At 40.4% G+C, this 24602-nt stretch overlaps 1 protein-coding gene and 1 pseudogene across 2 annotated transcripts in view; both read right to left on the reverse strand.

Moving 5' to 3' along the window:
• Window positions 1-5892, reverse strand: part of NT5E (5'-nucleotidase ecto) — a 49935-nt gene extending 44043 nt beyond the window's left edge. The window contains exon 1 of one of the 2 annotated variants that reach the window (XM_019442789.2): window positions 5472-5892. In XM_019442789.2, the coding sequence (XP_019298334.1) occupies window positions 5472-5810 (339 nt within the window). In that variant the 5' untranslated portion in view covers window positions 5811-5892. The remainder of the gene's footprint in view (window positions 1-5471) is intronic. The other variant, XM_019442788.2, reaches the window with a different exon arrangement.
• A 14248-nt stretch (window positions 5893-20140) lies between these two features.
• LOC109263242 (peptidyl-prolyl cis-trans isomerase D-like) lies at window positions 20141-21410 on the reverse strand (annotated as a pseudogene).
• Between the last annotated feature and the right edge of the window lie 3192 nt (window positions 21411-24602).

Genomic DNA, 24602 nt, shown 5'->3' on the forward strand with positions numbered 1-24602 from the left:
GGTTTTGGGAGCTGTATGCCAGGAACTGGAATAAAGATGAAATATCTGGGTTTTTTTTGTTTTTTTTTTTTTTGTTTTTTTTTTTTATACTACAGTTGCCTTCTACTCAGAAACCTCCAGTGCCCCCAGCCCCCACCCTGGTGTGACAAAAGAGGAGAGCCCAAACTTTTCAGATGGCCATTAAGCTGTATAAAAGCTCATCTCCCATGACTCCTGCCTCCTCAGTTCTGGTCCAGAATCTTGCAGATTCCTGCGATTCCTGCCTCTGCACCTCTGTCCCATCTGCCTGCCCCTTCGTTGAATCAAAACATTTCACTGAACTGAAATTGAATCAATGTGTTTAGAATTGTGTGGAACCTCAGAGATGAGGTGGATCAAACCTCTTATTTTATAGATGAGGAAGTGGTGATCCAGACAGGTGAATGGCATAGCCCCAGGTCACAAATTTATTATTGCTTAAAAGGTAGAGAGAACAGTACCAATGTCTGAATTTCTGGTGATGAGTGCTGGAGATGATAAGCTTCAAATTAATAAAATTAATAAACTCTTTTTAAAACTGTTTATTTATTTCTTTTGAGAGAGAGTATGCACATGAGCAGGGGAGGGGCAAAGAGACAGGGAGAGAGAGAAAGAGTCCCAAGCAGGCTCTGCATTGCCAGCGCAGAGCCTGATGCAGGTCTCAAACTCATGAACCATGAGATCATGACCTGAGCTGAGTTCAAGACTTGGATGCTTAACCTTCTGAGCCACCCACCCAGGCGCCTCACCAAATTAATAAACTCTTATGTAAACTTTCAAAAGCACAAATCACAAGGCAAAAAAAAAAAAAAAAAAAAAAAAAGGGAGACAGAGATTAATTTGATTATACCAAATGAAGGATTTCTGTTCAATGAAGGATTGAGTTAACACACATAATCAGAAGATAAAATTGGTCACAGATCAATACCTAGAACTCCTGAAAATCAGGAAAAATAGAGTAAACCTAATGTTTAAAAAAGAGCAAATGAAGTGAACATGCAATAGGGAGGAGAAAACCTCAAAAGTGAATATACCAAAGTCCGCAGTTATTGGAAAAATACAAGATCGAATAATGAGATGACATTTCATACCTACTGGAAAGCTGGATAATGCTTCAAGATAGGAGTAAGGATTTGGGGATTCACATCTGTGTGGGTGTAGAGATCAGGGAGAGTAGAGCATGCCAGTCCCACAGGAAAGCAATCTGGCAGTCTTTAGATGTAAGGATACACATCCCTGGGACCAGCAATTCTACCATGGGGTATGGATCCCAAAGAAATCCTCCTAGGCAGGAAGTGGAGGAAGCTATTCAGAGCAGCCTATTTGTGTAACTGCAGCATAACTGGTGCCATCTCCAAAACCGTCACCAAAGAGCAGATAGTAAAATGTACAGAGATCTCTGTGGAGCACAGTACACAGCAGACACAGGATGACATGGACAAAGTGAAAACAACCAGTTTAAAAAAGCAGAATCAGACCTATAAGTACAGAGAACAAACCATTGGTTGCCAGAGGAAAGGAGTATGGGGTTGGGCAAAATGGGCAAGGGGGAGTGGGAAAACAGGCTTCCAGTTATGGAATGAAGTTACAGGAATACAAGGCACAGCATAAGGACTACAGTCAATGACATTGTAACAGTGTTGCATGGTTGTATGATGACAGATGGTAGCTACATTCGTGAGTACAGCAGAATGGCATAAACTTGTCCAATCACTACCTTGTAACTTGAAACTAATGTAACATTGTGTGTCAAGGATACTCAGATAAAACTAAAACAAAAACCCACACAACCAGTTTAGGGCAAAAGCAAGAAACAGAATGAGCTGAGCAACAGGAGGAGTTATATAAATTACATATTTATATATAAACTATATATATAATACATAGTTATATATTTAAAACATAACAACCCTAACTATATATATGGGCACATGGGTGGCTCAGTAGGTTGAATGTCCGACATCGGCTCAGGTCATGATCTCTGGTTGGTGAGGTCGAGCCCCACATCTGCCTCTGCTGTCAGCCTGTCAGCACAGAGCCCACTTCAGATCCTCTCTCGTCCCCCCTCTCTCTGCCCCTCTCCCGCATGTACTCTCCCCAAAACAAATAAATACTTGAAAAAAGAAAAGAACCTTAACTATAATAAAGGTTCTGGAAGTACACACAGGAACAAAACATGAACATCAAACAGAATGGCTGCCCATGTAGGAGGTGGGGAATGTTGATGAGAAGCGATTTGATTAGAGGTCCGCTGGGAGAGTTAAAGGCAGGGGCCCCAGTCCCCACCCTGCCTGCTGGCTCAGGCACCAAGGGGCCATTTGCTAAGGCTTCAGCTGCAGTCTTTCAAACAGAAAGTTGGATGGAGGGGCAAGCACCTCAGAAGCAGGCCGGCTACAAATGAGGCTGCCCTTCTCCACTGAAGCTATTTCCTCACAGCCCACTCTGAAGGCAGGAAGCCCACCTCAGGGCATGAACCCCTCAGATTGTGTGCTTTGGGGGGAGGTGGTTCAAAGTCCACTCGACGAGTAAAATAGTTTAGAAAATGGGGCTTAGGAAAGACAGTGGAGGGGGCAGAGGAGGGATGGTAGAGTGTGCCAGGCAGTCGGAATCGGATAAACTAACACTGTAAACCCAAACCTTCCATTGTTTTGTTTGCTTCCTGGCAGCACATCCAGAAGTAACCTTTACTGAGGACTTACTATGACCCAACAGGGTGCTAGGGATTTTTACACTTGTCTTACGTACTGTTCACAGAAATCCGACACGGGGGTGGGAGTTATCCCTCTTGTTTTACAGTCAGGGAACAGGGGGCTCAGAGAAAGTACCCCAGCCAAGCTCACACTGTGACTGCATCCACTTTGTCTTCCTCATGCCTTCAGGGGCACTAATCCTTCCATGGAGACAGCTAGCCAACTAGTGGCTTCTGACATTCTCCCTCTAGAACTTTCTGCCCAGCAGCTGGGTTTAGGAGGTTTCCAGGCTTGCCCCAGGCCCTCCAGAGGTATGAAAACTGTTCCAGCAGCTCTGGCTGGGACACACAGGTCTAGAAAGTCAACACCTCTTCAGAGGCTCCTGCTCTAGGGAACTCCTGGGGTTGAGCTAGATTCTAGTAGCTTCCTCTTTGCCCTCTATACTCTTGAGTCCTTAGACGTGGCTCCTCTAACCAAGTACAGTTTCTAGAGAACTGGAAATGCCCCTGAACAACTCTTTTCCATCCTACCCTAAATCTCCAGCTTCCTGGGATTTAACATGTGGAAGGTGAGTGGGTGGAGTGAGGGAACATTTATAACAGAACAGCAATAAATTCCCTGAGAGTAGAATAATATAAACAAAAAATGACAGTGAAAAATCTCCTTATCACATGCTAACAAGCATAACAAGCATAACAAGACTAGAATTTTATGCAGGTCAAATCATGTTTGTCAAACCCCACAACTGCAGAGTAAGTCCTGATGAGATACTATCAGGAACATGGCCATCAGCCTTCCCCCATTTTATCTCCTGTTAACATATAGTAGCTTATTTTTCCTCAGGCCCCAGTCCAATGATTCTGAGTAAAACTTAAAATTATTGCATCCAACAAAAAGCATTCTAAATAATTTCCAGTGGTGAACCGCTGTAACTTGCAGAAAATGGTTCCAGCCTCAGCCAGAGTTCTATCATAAGTACTTGATATGGTGATTAATATCATGGGATCAATTTGACTTAAAGAGGAAAACATTAGTATTAGGGAAAACTAGGAATTCTCCATTTTTTTTCCACCTAAAGGAGTTTACATAGCCATGGAGAAAAGGATGCCACAAGAAAAAAAGTTGAGAATTGTGGTTCACATGATATCAAAACAAACTCACATAATGTTTATTTTCACTTCTGGGAGGAAATGAAGACGTAGACTAGTTAACAATTCAATTCAATAAATATTTATTCTGTCAGCATCGCACACAAAACACCAGGTAGGTTGGGCTGTGGAAATACCAACGCTAAGAGACCATACAGGGTTCTTGAGACCCATCATTCTTCTGTGGAGTCCAGACAGATGCTGGTGAGCCGCCCCCACTCCATCTGTGGACTTGCAGGGCTTAGGGCTCTGTTTGAATTGTTGTGCTTTCAGTGACCGTGATAACCTTATGACTAACAATCAGAATGGAGAGGAGCTCTCTGCCCATCTCTCACCTCTCTGAAATGAGCTTTCTTTTTGGCAGAAAAAAGCCAAACAGCTCTACCTTATCATCTTTTCCCATCTTCCTCTCTCCATGTTTCCAGGGAAAAAATAACTTCTGTGCTCTTCTCATACCAAGTGTATTGTTAGCCCTCTGTATCCCAGCCTGGACCACACCTCTCCTTCCTTTCCCTGTATGTGGGCTCCACAGATTTCCCTGCTTTGTTCTCCTTCTTATAAAGCTCTTAAGATTTCTTATCACCAGTTACTCCACAGAATCCCTTTAGTCTAGGATTTTACACAGGGTTAAAGTTGGGTGGTAGTTTGATTAAAAAAAAAATAAACCAGATATATGTTTTGGGCATATTTATTACTGTGAAACCCCTCCCTGCTCATTTTCTAGAATTGAGTCCAAGAAGTAAGGCATTGCCTTTAACAGAGCATTTGGGAGCTTGGATTTAAAACTCTTGCACATGTTTTAAGAGTGCCTCATCTCTTAAGTTGGATTCCCTTCCTATATCTCTGCTGCCAAAGCGATTTTATTGAAATCCTCTGAAACCCCAGTGCTCCAGCATTTTGGGTCTCTCTGGAAGTTTCTTTCTTCTGTTAAAAAAAATATAGAGTAGTATCTGGTAATAAAAGTAACATTTACGGAGGCCACACCATGTGCCAGTCAACCCTCTGAGGCAGATACAATTATTCTCCCCATTTTATAAAGGCTGGAACTGAGGCCCCGAGAGACAGTAAATAACTCGCACACAGAAGGTAGTTGCACCAGGAATCTACCCCAAGCTTGTGAGCTTAATCGGGCTCAAGCTCCAACATCAAAGGGATCTGCAATCCATTCTTATCTTGTCTCCCTTTTGGAGCCCATGACCAGGGCACTGTACCCAACCTCTTTGAGTTGAGTTTTCCTTCCAATAAAAACGAAATAAAACATCCTACTCCTGACCCTGGTTTTGGATAACTGCCACTGCTCCCATGTACCCCAGCTGACTCCCCTGGGAGGTACGGCTGTGTCCCTCTCCTCTAAATGCCCCCCCCCCCAGTGGGGGGGGGGGGGACTCAAACGCATCAATCCATTTAAAAAGAATCATCCAAAGGACTTCTATGTCTGTATCTACCCGGCACGCCGGCGGGAGCGTCGCTTTCTCCCCACAGCGCTCTGCGTCCTGTTCCGGGCCGGCCACTCGGTGCCCCGCCGTCCGCTGCTCCTCCGCACTGGGTTTCCTCTCGGTTCGGGACTCCCACCCCAGGGCTCCCCAGACTCCCCGCTAACAAGGCGCCCTCTTACCATGGCATCGTAGCGCAGGGCGTTCATGAAGTGCGCCACCTCGGCGCCCTTGTACACGGTGAACCAGATGGTGCCTTGGTACTGGTCGCCGGCGTCGAGCAGCAGCACGTGCGGCTCGGCGCGCCGGATCTGCTGCACCTTGGTGAAGAGGCGCGCCACGCCGCCCACGCAGCGGCTGGCGTTGACGCACTTGCTGGAGTCCTCGCTCGTCTGCTCCAGCCGGCTGTGCACGTCGTTGGTGTGCAGGATGGTGAGTTCCCAGGCGCCGGCCGCCGGCCACAGCAGCGCGCCCAGCGCGAGGAGCCGCAGCGCCGGCGCCCGTGAGGCTCCGGGGCCCATGGCTGCGGCGCGGGGAGCGGGGAGTGCGGACGGGCCGGGCGAGCGGCAGCGAGTGGCGGCGGGAGCTGGAGCTGGGCGCCCTTGCCGGCGGGGCTGGGCGGGGCGGGGGCGGGCTTCCCTCGGCCCGGAGGCCGGCCCCACCGCCGGGCGCACGCCCGCGCGGTCACCCGATCCGACCCTGGCACCCGGGGAGGCCGGGGCGCGCCCGGGCTGGCGGCTGGCACCCGCTGCCGGCAGGAACAGTAGGGAGGTTGTTCCCGACTGGGAGCGGGCCGCCGGCCCCGATGCCGGGGTGCCCGCAGCCCCACAGCTGGTGCACTGCCTTTCCGGGGTGCGAGGGAGGAACCGGAGGGGCCACCCCGCGTCTAGGTCCTCGCTGTTTCCAGCCTCATTTGAGGCACGAGTTTTTCTCAAGAGGAAAGCACGGTTTGTGTTGGGCTTGTGGTTGCGCGAGCTCATCACTTGAAAGAGCGAAAGTGGGAAAAGGGAGGAAGAAAAGATGGGCGAGATGACGTACCTGGGGGGCAGGGGGAGAGGAGTGCAGAGAGGCAGGAGAGAAGAGCGCTTGCCCTTTGTGCTGTGGAAGCCAAAAACGGACTGTGAGATTTGGCTGCCCGCTCTCTTTGCAGCTGGAGGACGCACCAAGTGCATGTAGTTTAGACGTAGAACCTGGCAATTGAAGACCATCCCAATCCAGTCCAACGTTTGTTCACAATTGAAGCCTTAGCGACGAAAAGGCATTGGTGCGGGAACTGGTCTTGGAAGCGAAAACAGACCATAGGAGTAAAATCAGCAGCTACGTGGACGTGATGCTGCCTTCCGTTATTTTTTTAGGCACTTTTGTTGTTTCACATGGTAATGTTTTATGGACTTCTTGGTTTTTTAGGTGTTAATGTTTTAAGGATGTGGCGTGTGTGTGTGTGTGTGTGTGTGTGTGTGTGTGTGTGTGTGGAGGGTGGCGCGCACGTGCGTGTTTGTGTAAAGGCAAAGCTTTGGGCAAGGAAAACAATAATAGGAATGCATTCAGTAAATCATCCTTATAGAGAATTTCCCTTTGTTTAGCCAGCTGATTACTGACTGCAATCAATTATCTAGCCACCTTGGGAAGGGAAGAAGGGAACTCGTTTGGAGGCCCTATGAGGTGTCCTATGATTTATGCTTTACTAAACAGCATATGTAGTCCTCACACTTCCTGGAATGCATCAAGTCAGCACTGTTGGCTTGGTTTTGTTTTTGTTTTAAGCTTTTTGGGATAATACATATATAACCTCAAAGTGACCATCCTGACCACTTTTAAGTGTACAGTTTAGTAGCGTTAGTTACACTCACACTGTTGTGCAACCATCACCACCATCCACCTGCAGAACTTTTTCATCTTCCCAAACGGAAACTCTTGCAGCCATTAAACAATAACTTGCTAACTGTCCTCTCCCCCCAGCCCTTGGCAACCATCATTCTGCTCTGTCTTCATGAATTTGCAGACTCTAGGTACCTCATATAAGTGCAATAAGACAATATTTGTCTTATTTGTGACTTTTATTTCACTTAGCGTACTTGTCTTCTTAATGGTTCATCCATGTTGTTGCATGTGTTAGAATTTCCTTCCCTTTTAAGGCTGAATAATGTTCCATCGTATGTACGTATATACCACATCTTGTTTGTCTATCCATCCATCCATGGAGACGCTTGGGTTGTTTCTGCCTTTTGGCTATTGTGAATAATGCTGCTATGAACACGATATACAAATATCTGTTTAAATCTCTGCTTTCAGTTTTTTTGGGAAGTGGAATTGCTGGATCATATGGTAGTTCTATGTTCAGTTTTTGAGGAAATGCCATACTTTAATGGCTGCGTCATTTTATATTCCCACCAGCAATGCTCAAGACTTTAGTTTCAGGGCACCTGTTTTGCTCAGTGGGTTAAGTCTTGACTCTTGATCTTGGCTCAGGTCGTAATCTCACGGTTTGTGAGATCAAACTCCAAGCACACAGCTTGCCTGGGATTCTCTCTCTCCACTCCCCCCCCCCCCCACCTCCCATCTCTTCCTACCTGCCCTCCCCCCCCCCCCATGCATGTGCGTGCTCTCTCTCTCTCTCAAAATAAATAAATATTTAAAAAAAGAGTTGTGATTGCTCCACATCCTTATCAACACGTGTTTTCTGTTTTTTGATAATAGCTATCCTAAGGGATTTGAAGTAGTACTTCACTGTGGTTTGATTTACATTTCCCTAATCTTTAATGATGTTGAGCATTTTTTCATGTGCTTATTGGCCATTTGTGTATCTTAGTTGGAGAAATGTCTATTCAAGTCCTATGATTTACCCATGTTTTAATAGGGTTATTTGTGTGTTTTTTGTTAGTGTTGTTGAGGAGTCTATATATTCTGGATAATAATCCCTTATCAGATATATATGTTTTGCAATTGTTTTCTCCCATTCCATAGGATGCCTTTTCATTCTGTTGATAGTGCCCCTTGAGACACAAACTTGTATATTTTGACAAAGTCTGATTTATTTACTTTTTCTTTTGTTATCTATGCTTTTAATGGCATATCTGAAAAAACACTGCTATATCTGATGTCATGAAGCTTTTCCCCTATGTTTTTTTCCTAAGAGTTTTATTGTTTTAGTTTTTTTTTTAATTAAAAAATTTTTTTCAATGTTTATTTATTTTGAAGGAGAGAGTGTGAGTGAGGGAGGGGCAGAGAGAGAGACACAGAATCTGAAGCAGGCCCCAGGCTCTGAGCTGTCAGCACAGAGCCCGACATGGGGCTCGAACTCACAAACCACGAGATCATGACCTGAGCTGGAGTCGGACGCTCAACCAACTGAGCCACCCAGGCACCCCTATTGTTTTAGTTTTTAGGTTTAGGTCTTTGCTCCATTTTATATCCAATGTATAATATATACATGGAGAGAGGGCGAGGGATAGAGAGAGATATTTATCATAAGATATTGGCTCACTTGATTATGAATGTTGAGAAGTCTCACAAGACGCTGTCTGCATTGGAGACTCCTGAAACCTGGTAGTGTAGTTTGAAGGCCTGAATGCCAGAGAGCCAATGAATTTACCTTGGTATTAAAGAATATAATTTTGTGTTTCATTCTGTACAGATACATGCAGTTAGTACACAGTGCAAAATTGGGAATTTGGGGCATGGCAAGAGTTTGGATTTCTGCATTAAAACCAAAAAAAGCTAAGTCTATGAAAATATGATAAAGCATAGGATTTCAATTGCAATTAAAATGTATTATGGGAAAAATGGAATGTTTCAGGAAATAGTTCTGGCAGGACTTAGTTAATCTGGAGTAATATGAAAGTATAAAAAGTTCCCTCTTGAATATTCTGAATGAGATTCAGTTTCCAATCAATGGCTTTTTTCCCCTTTCATGTGCTCTCATTATATATTATAATATTTTAGGTTGGCTGGGGGGAATCTGACTTTTTATTATATTAAAGTAGTAGATACTTGCATTTATCCCATGATTTCTGAGAACTTGCAGTTCTACACTATGTGTATCTGCACATAAAATAAGAATCCAAGGGGTGCCTTAGGTGGCTCAATCAGTTGAGCATCCAGCTCTTGATTTCTGCTCAGATCATGATCCCAAAGTCATAGAATCAAGCCCTGTGTCTGGCTCCGTGATGAACCTGCTGAAGATTTTCTTTCTCCCTCTGCTTCTCTCCCCTGTGCATGCTCTTTCTTTCTTTCTTTCTTTCTTTCTTTCTTTCTTTCTTTCTCTCTCTCTTTCTTCCTTTCTTTCTTTCTCTCTCTAACAAAAAAAAAAAAAAAAAGGAATCCTAGTAATATGAATTTCACCTAGGAGCCAAGAATCTTTCAAACAAAACCTCAAAGCCAGAATTGCCTGTATTACTATTATTATTTTTTGTTAATTGGTGGAATTATAAAGTACAATAAAAGTATGTAGTTACCTCCTTGATCTTCATGCAGAAAAATAAAAAAATTTTTGAGTGGTTAATATACTAAGTGGGAGTGTCAATTTTTTATAAAATATTTATTTATTTTGAGAGAGAGAGAGAGAACGCGCGCGCTCAAGAGTGCAAAGAGGGAAGGAGCAGAGAGAGAGGGAGATAAAGAATCCTAAACAGGCTCTGCATGGTCAGTGCAGAGCCTGTCAAGGTGCTCGAACCCAAGAACCATGAGATCATGACCTAAGCAGAAATCAAGAGTCGGATGCTTAACCGATTGAGCCACCCAGATGCCCTGGGAGAGTCTATTTGATGTGTATGATGGAAACTTTAGAATAGCAATCAATTATATTTTAAACTTATAAGAGAATGTTGCACATTGAAAATGACAAGAACTTACAGGTATGAAAAGATGCAAAAATGTAAAATTTTTGAAGATGAGGCCAGGATTTAACAAAGTTAAGAATGTATGCATTCAAATATAAGGATTCTGATGTCATTAGAAATTAAAGAGGAGATGAATTGATTTTTAGCTGGAAATCATATGAGCCTGGTACTTATAACTAAGTCATTATAGATGGACCCAAGGGTGATGACAAACTATTGTATGGAAACAGATCTCCTAGGGTTTTTTCATATCTCAAGATAGAGGAGATCCTTCTGTTAGGAGGTAAAAACAGCTACCTATCTGAAACCAAAAGGAATCATTAGAAAGTTTCGAACTATGTTCAGAATTAATATTTGTATTGATACTGTATTATTTTTAACTTAAATTGTGGGATAAAGTAAATAAATAATTACATTAGTTTTATCAGGAAAAGGATTCGTGTAAGATATTCAGCTTGGAGGAAATCAAGAATTTTAGTAGGAACCCTGACCTTTAGCAACTGGATTGGAAGTAGCAATATGATATTCTTTTATAAGAAAAACCTGTTTTGCTGTCCCACTGAAATAGCCCAGGAGTAATTTGACCCCATGAGACACTCTAATGTCCAGGATGATATGATCTCTAATACCATTTCCACTGAAAGAGCATCAAGGGTCCTTTGCAGAAATGGCTGATTCCATGTCTGAGGCTAAAAGGCACAAGTAAACATAAGAAATTAGGCAATGTATATAACATGAATCTGGGGAAGTGGCCAAAATAATCATTTTCCTCTTAAAAGTATGGAATCATGGACAACAACTGTAAGTAGGATTTTAGGCATCCTATAAGGTCAAAAACAAGAATCTAGGCAGCTTCCGGAGCTAAATCACTGCTAGTAAATGAGGTTATTAGCATTAAAACAAGCAGCAAGTGGTCTTCCAATCACTATCATGAGTGACTGAGAGCCTAAGTAATCTCTTGAGATTGCTCATGATGGTTCCAATACTTGGAGAGCATATATACTGTCTTTATCAGGTACTTATTTATTTGTTTATTTATCTACTTATTTATTTAAATTTATTGATTAAAAAATGTTTAATGTTTATTATATTTTTTTGAGAGAGAGAGAGATAGAGCTCAAGTGGGGGAGGGACGGAGAGAGAGGGAGACACAGAATCTGAAGCAGGTTCCAGGCTCCAAGCTGTCAGCACAGAGCCTGACACAGGACTCGAACCCACAAACTGTGACATCATGACCTGAGCCAAAGTCAGTTGCTTAACTGAGTCACCCAGGCATACCCAGATACTTTTTTTTTAAAGATTGTATTTTTAAGTAATCTCTACACCCAATATGGGGCTCGAATTTACAACCCCAAGATCAAGAGTCACATGCTCCACCCACTGAGCTAGCCAGGCATCCCTTCATCAGATACTTCTATTCCAACTTCCTTTTCAGAAAAACCATGAGCTTTTTGTGCAGTGGACCTTTTGCTAGTCTGGTGAAACCTAGAGACTCTTCTCAGAGTAATATTTTTAAATGGATAAAATAAAATAAATTGGATTACAAAGGAAACTAATGAAATACAGTTATAAAAATATTTTTAAAATTTGTGATATAATAATTCATATATTCTTTGTTAACACATTGAGTAACAAAAAGCGTACTTAAATTTTTTTTTTTTTTTTTTTTGGATAGAGAGAGGGCACAAGTGAGCAAAGGGCAGAGAGAGGGAATCTCACAAGGGGCAGAGAGAGAGAGTTTTTCCCAAGTTGACCTATAGAGTCTATGCAGTTACAATCAATATCCCAGACAAGTTATTTTGTAGATATTAACAAACTGATTCTAAAGTTTTTATGTAGAGACAAAAGACCTAGGACAGCCAAAACAATATTGAAGGAGAAGAGGAAAGTTGGAGCACTGACACTATCTGACTTCAATACTTACTCAACAGCTACAGTAATCAAGAGCGTATGGTATTGGTGAGAGAATTGACACATAGATCGACAGAACAGGATAGAGATCCCAGAAATAGACCCAGATAAATATAGGCAATAGCTCCTTTACAAAAAAGCAAAAACAATATAATGGGGGAAAGGTGGTATTTTCAACAGATGGTGCTGGAACAACTGGATATCTTCATGTAAACAAATAAATCTACACTCTTCACAAAAGTTAACTCAGAATGAGTCATAGATCTAGCTATAAAACACAAAATTACAAAACTCTTAGGAGATAACATAGGAAAAAATTTTGGATCCCTTTGGGTCTGGTGAAACCGTTTTGTTTTTTTAATTTTTTTAATGTTTATTTATTTATCTTGAGAGAGAGTGCAGTTGTGTGAGTTGGGGAGGGGCAGAGAAAGAGAGGGAGAGAGAGAATTCCAAGCAGGCTTTGCTCTGTCAGCACCCCCAATGAAATAAAAAACTTCTGCTCTGTGAAAACACTTTCAAAAGAATAAGTAGGGATGCCACAGACTGAAGGAAAATATTTGCAAAAGATACATGTGATAAAGGACTATTGCCCAAGATATACAACGAAGTCTTAGAAGTTTAAATAAGAAAACTTAATCTAAAAATGGGCAAATGAGGGGTACCTGGGTGGCTCAGTTGGTGAAGCATCTGACTCTTGATTTCGGCTCAGGTCATGATCTCATGGTTTGTGGGATAGAGCCCCGGGTCAGGCTCTGCGCTGACAGTGCAGAGAGGGATTCTGTCTCTCCTCTCTCTCTCTCTGCTCCTCACCCCATTCACATGCATGCTCTCTTTCTTTCTAAAATAAACATTAAAGAAATAAATAAAAATGGGCAAATGATCTGAACAGATACCTCACTAACGAATATATATAGATAACAAATAAGTGTATGAAAAGATGCTCCACATCATATGTGATTAGGGAAATGCAAATTAAAACAGCAATGATATACCACTACACGCCTATTAAAATGGCTAAAATGTAGAAACGTGACAATAGCAAATGTTGATAGGGAGAGTATAGCAACAGGAACTCTTCGTTCATTGCTGGTGGAATTATAAACTGGTGTAGTCATTTTGGAAGACATTTGGGCCATTTCTTTAAAAAATAAACATACTTTCACCATATGATCTAGCAATTTCATTACTTGGTATTTTCCCCAAAGAGTCAAAAACCCATGTTCACACAAAAACCTGCATGTGAATGTTTATAGCATCTTTATTCAGAACTGACAAAACTCGGAAGCAACCAAAATGTCCTTCCATAGGTGAATGGATACATAAACTGTGGTACATTCATACAAAGGAATATTATTCAGCCCCCGCAAAAAGAAAGAAGCTATTAAACCATGCAAATTCACAGAGGAAACTTTAATACATATTACTAAGGAAAGAGGCTAATCTGAAAAGATTATATACTGTGTGATTCTAACTTTATGACATTCTGGAAAAGGCAAAACTGTAAACAGAAAAAGGATCAGTAGTTGCCATGGGCGGGGGAAGGGAAGTGTAAGTAGAGCACAAAGAATTTTTAGGGTGGGGCACCTGGGTGGCTCAGTCGGTTGGCATCCGACTTCAGCTCAGGTCATGACTTCAACTCAGCTCACAGTCTGAGTTCGAGCCCCGCGTTGGGCTCTCTGCTGACAGCTCGGAGCCTGGAGCCTGCTTCAGATTCTGTGTCTCCCTCTCTCTCTGCCCCTCCCCTGCTCATGCTCTGTCTTTCTCTGTCTCAAAAATAAATAAAAACATTTAAAAAAAATTAAAAAAAAAAGAATTTTTAGGGCAGTGAACCTATTCCGAGATACTACAATGGCAGATATATGATATACATTTGTCAAAATCCACAGAATGTACAACACGAAAAATGAACCCGAATGCAGAGTATAGGCTTTGGGTGATGATGATGTGTCTATGTAGGTTCCTCGATTATGACTAGTGTACCACTCTGATACAGGATGTTGATAATGGGAAAGACTGTACATGTGTGGGGCCAGGGGACATAATGGGAAATCTGCATACCTTCTGCTCAATTTTGCTGTGAACCTAAGACTGCTCTAAAAAATAAATTCTGTTTTTTTAAAAAAGTTAAAAGGATATCAGTCACAGCTCTCTTTTTTCAACCTGGCAGCTTAGCCAAGAAAGCGTGTTGTTTTTCCACAGTATCCATAATGATGACTGTAGGGTTTTCATGGAAAGATTTATTTTATTCATGTAATTATGAACTGACAGGTAATACGGATAAAGGATATATATTTCTTTTCCAAAGTGAAACAAGAATGGGTTTTCTTTTTTTGTAGAAAAAGCGAAACCTCTGCTTATAGTTCCAGGTACTTTTTAAGATTTCCCTCTTCTGAGTGGTGGAGGAGGGCTCTCCACAATGTTCCCGTTCTTGACAAAATCTCTTAAAAATGCCATGATTCAGAGATCAGCTTCTGTTGGGGTGTTGCCTGTATGGTTGTAAAAAAAAAAAAAAAAAAAACTGCTTCAGGGTAACAGGTGGAGTCTTAGCTACCAGTGCCTTTCTGTGTAGTGAACAATGAGCGATGATGACCCAAAGAGGTTCCTTTTTCATGAAAGTAGAGCAATATGTATGACAAATGTGGCAGGAATGCTGTCTGCATAAGCTTATGAAGTGTTTCTTTTCAGACAGTTTTGTTTGACAATTTTTCTTCTTTTTTTTTTCTTCTTAAAAAAATCATTTCCCAAACATTCACAGTCTTCATAACTTCTAAAAAGGACCAAAAAAATTTTTTGATGACACCAGCAAGTCCACAGTGAACAAAACGAGGAGATGGCTATTTTAAGGAGATGGCCTATAGTTCCCACCGGTTACTTGCTGAAGGAGAACTTTGAGGTTGCCAGTTCTTTAATGATATGCTTCAAAATGTGAAAAAGAAATGTAATTACTCAAACATCACATATTTGACAAAAAAATATTTCTAGCCTTTTCCCCAGTAGGAAAAGGATGTGGAGAAGCTGTGTATCATTGTGCTGGGACATTGCATGAGAGCCATAGAGGCCCGGGAATCACAGTGTGCTTTGCTCTCCCAAGGATGTGTGTGGGCCATGCTGCAGAGCAAATTTAAAACTCTTTGTAAGACTCAACAATTATTTAAAAAGAAGCTTGCAGGGTAGACCCCAATGCCATTGCAGAAAAATGAGGATTCTATTTGTGCATTAGGAATCCAGTACTCCAAGGATGGGCCAGGCCACCATCTTGGATCAATATTTGCTCCCCTACCTTTGGATTTCTAGACTGCTTACTTCGTTCTTTTTCTTTTTTCTTTTTCTTTTTTTTTCATTTTTACTTCTACCTTTGGGTTATTCCCTTGCTTTACACACAAGGATGAGGTTTCTGGGGATTTTGTCAGACTGAAACTTATCTTCACAATGTCTCTCAAGTTTCTTCTCATGTTACTGTGTTAATTATTATTTCTTTCTTTTTTTTAAAAAATTTTTTCAGTGTTTATTTTTGAGAAAGAGAGAGAGACAGAGCGCAAGCCTGGCAGGGGAGGGGGGCGGCGCAGAGAGAGAGAAGGAGACACAGAATCACAGAATCCGAAGCAGGCTCCAGGCTCCAAGCTGTTAGCACAGAGACTGACACAGGACTCGAACTCACGAACTGTGAGATCATGACCTGAGCCAAAGTCGGAGGCTCAACCAACTGAGCCATCCAGGTGCCCCTGTTAATTATTATTTATTTTTCTGTTTACTTATTTATTTTTTTAATTTATATCCAAGTTAGCATATAGTGCTATAATGATTTCAGGAGTAGATTCCAGTGATTCATCCCCTATGTATAACCCCAGTGCTCATCCCAACAAGTGTCTTCCCTGATGCCCCTTACCCATTTAGCCCATCCCTCCACCCACAATGCCTCCAGCAACCCTCAGTTTGTTTTCTGTATTTAAGAATCTCTTATATTCTGTCCCCCTCCTTGTTCTTATATTATTTTTGCTTTCCTTCCCTTATGTTCATCTGTTTTCTATCTTAAAGTCCTCATATGAGTGAACTCAGATGATATTTGTCTTTCTCTGACTAATTTTGCTTAGCATAATGCCCTCTAGTTCCATCCACATAGTTGCAAATGGCAAGATTTCATTCTTTTTGATTGCTGAGTAACATTTCATTGTATATATATACCACATCGTCTTTATCCATTCATCTGTCGATGGACATTTGGGCTCTTTCCGTACTTTGGCTGTTGTTGATAGTGCTGCTATAAATATTGCGGTGCATGCGCCCCTTTGACGGTACACTGGGATCTCTTGGATAAATACCTAGTAGTGCAATTGCTGGGTCATGGGGTAGTTCTACTTTTAATTTTTTGAGAAACCTACATAGTGTTTTCCAGAGGGGCTGCACCAGCTTGCATTGCCACCAGCAGTGCAAAAGAGATCCTCTTTCTCATCCTTGCCAACATCTATTGTTGCCTGAGTTCGTTTATTTTAGCCATTGTGACTGGTATGAGGCAATATCTCAATGTGGTTTTAATTTGTGTTTCCCTGATGATGAGTGATGTTAAGTACTTTTTCATGTGTCTGTTAGCCATCTTGATGTCTTCTTTGAGGAAGTGTCTATTCATGTCTTTTGCTTATTTTTTCACTGGATTATTTGTTTTTTGGGTGTTGAGTTTGAGAAGTTCTTTGTAGATTTTGGACACTAACTCTTTCTCTGATATGTCATTTGCAAATATCTTCTCCCATTCTGTCATTTGCCTTTTAGTTTTGCTGTTTCCTTTGCTGTGCAGAGGTTTTTATTTTGATGAGGTCCCAATAGTTCATTTTTGCTTTTGTTTCCCTTGCCTCCAGAGACATGTTGAGCAAGAAGTTGCTGCGGCCAAGGTCAAAGATGTTTTTTGCCTGCTTTCTCCTTGAGGATTTTGATGGCTTCCTGTCTTCTGTTTAGATCTTTCATCCATTTTGAGTTTATTTTTTTGTATGGTATAAGAAAGTGGTCCAGGTTCATTTTTCTGCATGTTGCTGTCCAGTTTTCCCAGCACCATTTGCTGAAAAGACTGTCTTTATCCATTGGGTGCTCTTTCCTGCTTTGTCAAAGATTAGTTGGCCATATGTTTGTGGGTCCATTTCTGTGTTCACTATTCTGTTCCATTGATCTGAGTGTCTGTTTTTGTGCCAGTACCATACTGTCTTGATGATTACGGCTTTGTAATACATCTTGAAGTCCAGGATTGTGATGCCTCCAGCTTTGGTTCTTTTTCAGGATTGCTTTGGCTCATTGGGGTTTTTTCTGGCTCCATACAATACAATTTTAGGATTGTTTGTTCTAGTTCTGTGAAGAATGCTGTTGTTATTCAGATTCAGATTGTGATTGCATTGAATATGTAGATTTCTTTGGGTAGTATTGACATTTTAACAATATTTGTTCTTCCAATCAATGAGCATGGAGTATTTTTCCCATTTTTTTGTGTCTTCGTCAATTTCTTTCATAAACTTTCTATAGTTTTCAGTGTATACGTTTTCCACCTCTTAGATTTATTTCTAGGTATTTTATGGTTTTTGCTGCGATTGTAAATGGTATCGATTCCTTGATTTCTCTTTCTGTTGCTTCATTGTTGGTGTATAGGAATACAATCAATTTCTGTGCATTGATTTTATATCCTGCGACTTTGGTGAATTCATGGATCAGTTCTAGCAGTTTGTTGGTGGAATCTTTTGGGTTTTCCATATAGAGTATCATGTTGTCTGCGAAGATTGAAAGTTTGACTTCCTCCTTGCTGATTTGGATGCCTTTTATTTCTTTGTGTTGTCTGATTGCAGAGGCTAACTGATTGCAGAGGCTAAGACTTCCAATACTATGTTGAATAACAGTGGTGAGAGTAGACATCCCTGTCTTGTTCCTGACCATAGGGGGAAAGCTCTCAGTTTTTCCCCATTGAAGATGATATTAGAGTTGGGGCTTCCATATATGGCTTTTATGATCTTGAGGTACGATCCTTTCATCCCTACATTCTTGAGGGTTTTTATCAAGAAAGGATGCTGTATTTTGTCAAATGCTTTCTCTGCATCTTTTGAGAGGATCATTTGGTTCTTGTCCTTTCTTTTGTTGATGTGATATGTCACATTGTTTTGTAGATATTGAACCAGCCCTTCATCCCAGGTATAAATCCCATTTGGTTGTGAATAATTCTTTTAATGTATTGTTGGATCTGGTTGGCTAGTATCTTGTTGAGGATTTTTGCATCCATGTTCATCAGGAAAATTGGTCTATAGTTCTCCTTTTTAGTGGGGTCTTTGTCTGGTTTTGGAATCAAGGTAGTGCTGGCTTCATAGAATGAGTTTGGAAGTTTTCCTTCCATTTCTATTTTTTGGAACAGCTTCAAAAGAATAGGCGTCAACCTTCTTTTAACGTTTGGCAGAATTCCCCTGGAAAGCCATTTGGCCCTGGACTCTTATTTTTTGGGAGATTTTTGGTTACTAATTCAATTTCCTTACTGGTTATGGATCTGTTCAAATTTTCTATTTCTTTTTGTTTCAGTTTTGGTAGTTTATATGTTTCTAGAAATTTGTCCATTTCTTCTAGATTGCCCATTTTATTGGCATATAATTGCTCATAATATTCTCTTATTATTGTTTGTATTTCTGCTGTGTTGGTTGTGATCTCTCTTCTTTCATTCTTGATTTTATTTATTTGGGTCCTTTCCTTTTTCTTTTTTATCAAACTGGCTAGTGGTTTATCAATTTTGTTAATTCTTTCAAAGAACCAGCTCCTGGTTTCATTGATCTGTTCTACTGTTTTTTTTTATTTCAATAGCATTGATTTCTGCTCTAATCTTTATTAGTTCCTGTCTTCTGCTAGTTTTGGGTCTTATTTGCTGTTCTTTTTCCAGGTCTTTAAGGTGTAACGTTAGGTTGTGTATCTGAGACCTTCCTTCTTTAGGAAGGCCTATAGTGCTATACACTTTTCTCTTATGATCACCTTTGCTGTGTCCCAGAGGTTTGGGGCTGTGGTGTTATCATTTTCATTGGATCCCATGTACTTTTTTTTTCTTTATTTTTGAATTAAAAAAATAAATTTTTTAAAAGTTTATTTATTTTGAGAAGGACAAAGACAACACAAGTGGGGGAGCGGCAGAGAGAGGGGGAAACAGAGAATCCTGAGCAGGCTCCACACCATCAGCACAGAGCCTGATGCAGAGCTCAAACTCACGAAACTGTTAGATCATGACCTGCACTGAAATCAAGAGTCGGACACTTAAACAATTGAGCCACCCAGGTGCTCCCTGCCCCGCGCCTCTGGCTTCCAGGTACTTTTTAATTTCCTCTTTAACTTCTTGGTTAGCCCATGCATTATTTAGTAGGATGTTCTTTATTTAGTCTCCAAGTATTTGTTATTTTTCCAAGTTTTTTCTTGTTGTTGATTTTGAGTTTCATAATGTTGTGGTCTGAAAATATGCATGGTGTGATCTCAATATTTTTATACCTGTTAAGGACTGACTTGTGTCCCAGTATGTGATCTATGCTGGAGAATGTTCCATGTGCACTTGAGAAGAATGTATATTCTGCTGCTTTAGGATGAAATGTTCTAATATATGTTAAGTCCATCCAGTTCAGTGTGTCATTCAAAGCATTGTTTCCTTGTTGATTTTCTGTTTAGATGATCTGTCCATTGTTGTAAGTGGGGTGTTAAAGTCCCCTACTATTATGGTATTATTGTCAATGAGTTTCTGTATGTTTGTGAGTAATTCATTTATATATTTGGGTGCTTGCACATTTGGAGCATAAATGTCTACAGTAGTTAGATCTTGGTGGATAAAGCCCTGAATTATGATATAATTCCCTTCTTCATATCTTGTTACAGTCTTTATTTTAAAATCTAGGTTATCTGATATAAGTGTGACCACTCAGGCTTTCTTTTGGTGACTATTAGCATGATAGGTGGTTCTCCAACCCCTTTTCTTTTCTTTTCTTTTCTTTTCTTTTCTTTTCTTTTCTTTTCTTTCCTTTTCTTTTCTCTTTTCTTTCTTTTTTTCTTTTTTTTTTTGTATTTTGTAACACTGTTTTATTAAGAGTGAACCCTTTTCTAAAAAAAAAAAAAAAAAAAAGAGTGAACCCTTTTCGGTATTCCTAAACTGTAAACAATGAGAAACTGAAGTATCAAAGGAACACATCAGGGATCATCTGTAACAGACAGAAACCTTTAAATTTTCTTATTGCCTTTATACAATCAATGTATATTTAAGTAAAACTGAATTCCTTATTAGGCAAACATTTGTGCATACGCTGTCTTCTCTTTATCTTTCTGTGCCTTTATCTCTTGTTTGGCTTTCAGCAGTTCTGCCTGGATAGATTTATCTTCCCTGCTCTCTCCTGAGCTTTCTTAAGATCAGCTAAAACTTGATCGTATTCTTTTAATCCTTGCCATCCGTGAACTCTATGGTACAATGCTTTCGTATTTGATGGGTCTATTTCAAGAGCCTCCAAACAACTGTCAATTGCTCCCTGCCAATTTGACATCTTCAGTTTACAAGCACCAATATTCAGAACACAGCCTAAAGCTGTAGGTTGCAGCTTCGATCTATCTGCTTTCTCAATAACAGCCTTTGAACCTTCCACATATCTTAAAACCTTTGTATATATTTTAATGGCCATCTCCCAGTTCTAGGATTTGAAAAAAGTATTTCCAATATTTTTTAAGTTTTCTGTTATTAGTAAAAATTTATCTACATCTTTTAAGTCTCTATCTGCTTCCTCAGGGAAATCTGGATGACTGTCACCAGAGCCATCTTTTGGGAATATGCCCCAGTCATCCCCTTTCTTCAATTTCCTCATTTTGCAAAAACACACAATTTGGCAGGTTTTTCAGCTTTCACTTATACATTTTCCAGTATCCTTACCACACCCATTCCTTTAATTATGTGGCCAAATACCACATGTTTCCTATCCAAATGAGGAGTCAGAACTGTTGTGATAAAGAACTGAGAACCATTTGTATTGCAGTCTGCATTTGCCATGCTCAATAAGCCTTCCTGGTCATGCTTATAATAGAAATTTTCATCTTCAAGTTTTCCACCATAAATACTTTCTCTGTCTGTCCCATTTTGATTTGAGAAGTCTCTACCCTGAATCATAAATTTCTTAGTAATTCGATGGAAAGAACATCCTTTGAAATGGAGAGGTTTCCCAGTGGTGGGTCCAATGCCTTTTTCTCTGTACACAATGCACGAAAATTTTCTGCAGTTTTCAGTACAGTATCTGCAAACAATTCTAAGACAATTCACCCAACTCACTCCCCTCCAATGTCCATGTCAAAGAAGACTCGGGGGTTATTGGGATTGGAGGGCTTAGTTTGGGGGGGGGATTGGTTAGACATATTGAATTGCAGATGCATTTGGAAGCAAACTCAGAGAACCTCCTCCATCCCCTTGCTTTCAATCTGAAGGTGTCTTTAGGTCTAAAGTGGGTCTCTTTTAAATAGCATATAGATGGATCTTGTTTTCTCATCCATTCTGTTAACCTATGTCTTTTGCTTGGAGGTTTCAGTCCACTGATATTTAGGGTGAGAACTGAAAGGTATGAATTTATTGCCATTATGTTGCCTGTAGAGTTGGAGTTTCTGGTGGTGTTCTCTGGTTCTTTCTAGTCTTTGTTGCTTTTGGTCTTTTTTTTTTCCCGTCTTTTCTCCCCTGAGAGATTCCCCCTTAAAATTTCTTGCAGGGCTGGTTTAGTGGTCACAAACTCCTTTAGTTTTTGTTTGGGAAAATTCTTATCTCTTCTATTTTGAATGACAGCCTTGCTAGATAAAGAATTCTTGGCTGCATATTTTTCCAATTCAGCACATTGAATATATCCTGCCACTGCTTTCTAGCCTGCCAAGTTTCTGTGGATAGGTCTGCTGCAAACCTGATCTGGCTTCCCTTGTAGGTTAAGGACTTCTTTTTCCCCTTGCTGCTTTCATGATTTTTTCCTTGCCTGACTATTTTGTGAATTTGACTATGATATGCCTTGTTGATGTCGGTTTTTGTTGAATCTAATGGGAGTTCTCTGTGCTTCCTGGATTTTGATGTCTGTGTCTTTCCCTAGGTCAGAAAAGTTTTCTGCTATGATTTTCTCACAGAAACCTTCTACCCCTTTTTATCTTTTTTCATTTCCTGGGACCCTTATGATTCAGATGTTATTCCTTTTTAACGAGTCACTGAGTTCTCTACTTCTTATATTATGCTCTTTTGCCTTAGTTTCCCTCTTTTTCTCTGCTTCATTATTCTCCATAAATTTGTCTTCTATATCGCTGACTTGCTTCATCCATCCTTGCCACTGTGGCATCCATTAGGATTGCAGCTCAGTTATACCATTTTTATTTTCATCCTGACTAGATTTTTACTTCTTTTATCTCCACAGAAAGGGATTCTATGCTTTCTTTAACTCCAGCTAGTATTCTTTTTATAGTGATTCTAAATTCTGGTTTAGACATCTTGCCCGTTATCTGTGTTAAGTCCCTGGCTGTTATTTTTTCCTGTTCTTTCTGTAGGGATGAATTCCTTCATTTCATCATTTTGAAGGAAGTAAAAGACTGCCAAGTTCTGTGGTTAAAGTTGTGCAGATTGTTGTGTTAATCCTCAAATCAGTTTTCTAGGTGTGCAAGATGGTTTGGTCTTGATCTAGCTGCATTTCAGGGACAAGACAGGCAAAAAAAAGTTCCATTCTTCTCCACCATCTTGGCCCCTCCATTAATTATTATTTCTAATAAAAACTGCCTTTTATTTGTGTCATGACTTTTTTTTTTCTTTTTTAATATATATTTTTTAAATTTATTTATTTTTGACAGAGAGAGAGAGACAGAGCGTTAGCAGGGTAGGGGCAGAGAGAGACAGAAACACAGATCTGAAGCAGGTTCCAGGCTCTGAGCTGTTAGCACAGAGCCCGATGCAGGGCTGAAACTCATGAACCACGAGATCATGACCTGAGCCGAAGTCAGCCGCTTAACTGAGCCACCCAGGTGCCCCATGACTTTTTTTTTCTCCCAGGAACCTAGAAATTTGGAAGAGTATAACTGGTTGTGGGAAAACCCATGTACTGTTTGTATTTTTTCTTTAAAATATAGCCACATATGTTTTCAAACATAGCTGCATAGATTTTCTTTAAAACATAATTATGTAAGTTTTAAAGAAAAAATAAAAAAAATACATATAAGTTCTTTATATATTTTGGATACCAACTCTTTGTCTGATATGTCATCTGGAAATATTTTCTCCCATTCCATAGGTTGCCTTTACTTTTGTTGATTGTTTCCTTCACTGTGCAGAAGCTTTTTATTTTGATGAAGTACTGCCACTCTGGACAACAGTATGGAGGTTCCTCAAAAAGTTAAAAATAGAACTACTCTACAGTCTAGCAATTGCACCACTATGTATTTACTCAAAGAATACAAAAATACTAATTCAGAGAGATACATGCATCCCCATGTTTATAACAGCATTATCTACAGTAGCCAAACTATGGAAACAGCCCAAGTGTCCGTCGACTGATGAATGGGTAAAGGCAATGTGCTACCAGTGGTGCCTGGGTGGCTCAGTTGGTTAAGTGTCAGACTTCAGCTCAGGTCATGATCTCATGGTTCGTGAGTTCAAGTCCTGTGTCAGGCTCTGTGCTGACAGCTCGGAGCCTGGAGCCTGCTTTGGATTCTGTGTCTCCCTCTCTCTCTGCCCCTCTTCCTCTTGCACTCTGTCTCTTTCTCTCTCAAAAATAAACATTAAAAAAATAAAAAGAAAAGAGAAAATGTGGTACATATATACAATGGAATATTAGCCACAAAAAAGAATGAAATCTTGTCATTTGCAACAACATGTATGGAGCTAGAGAGTATTATGCTAGGTGAGAGAAGTCAGTCAGAGGAAGACAAATACCATTTGATTTCACTCATATGTGGAATTTAAGAAACAAAGCAAATGAGCCAAGGGAAAAAAGAGAGAGATGCAAACCAAGAAAGAGACTCTTAACTGTAGAGAACAAACTGTTGGTTGCCAGAGGGGAGGTGGGTGGAGGCATGGGGTAAATAGGTGATGGGGATTAAGAAGTGCACTAGTGATGGTGAGCACTGGGTGTTGAGTCACTAAATTCTATACGTGAAACAAATACTACACTGTATGTTAACTAACTAGAATTTAAATAAAACCTTTAAAAAAAAAACGAATTTTTTAAACTAAGAAAAATGATGAGGGGCAAGCTTTTAAGAAGCACCATCTCCAAACCACCAAGTCTTGTGGTGGACAATTTATCTTTACTGTTTTATGAATTTTCACAGTAGTCTTTTTAAAGTTGAGGATAATAAATCACAGAGAGATGAAACACTTTGTTTAGTTCAGCTTTGCCAGGTCTGTCTGGCTATCTAACCTTGATGACTCAAAATTGTATATATTTTTATCTCTTTCGAATGAAAAAGCATACTATCTGAAACCTTGGTCAAGACTCGGTTCTCCTGTGGTTTAATTTCTCATTTTACATAAGAAGAAATGATGTAATAATCCACTCTCCAAAGCTTACAAAACAGGTTCCTGAGAGATTGCCA

This window comes from Panthera pardus, unplaced genomic scaffold (assembly GCF_024362965.1).
Source record: "Panthera pardus isolate Hobbes unplaced genomic scaffold, ASM2436296v1 HiC_scaffold_17, whole genome shotgun sequence".
In the NCBI taxonomy this organism is placed as follows: domain Eukaryota; kingdom Metazoa; phylum Chordata; class Mammalia; order Carnivora; family Felidae; genus Panthera; species Panthera pardus.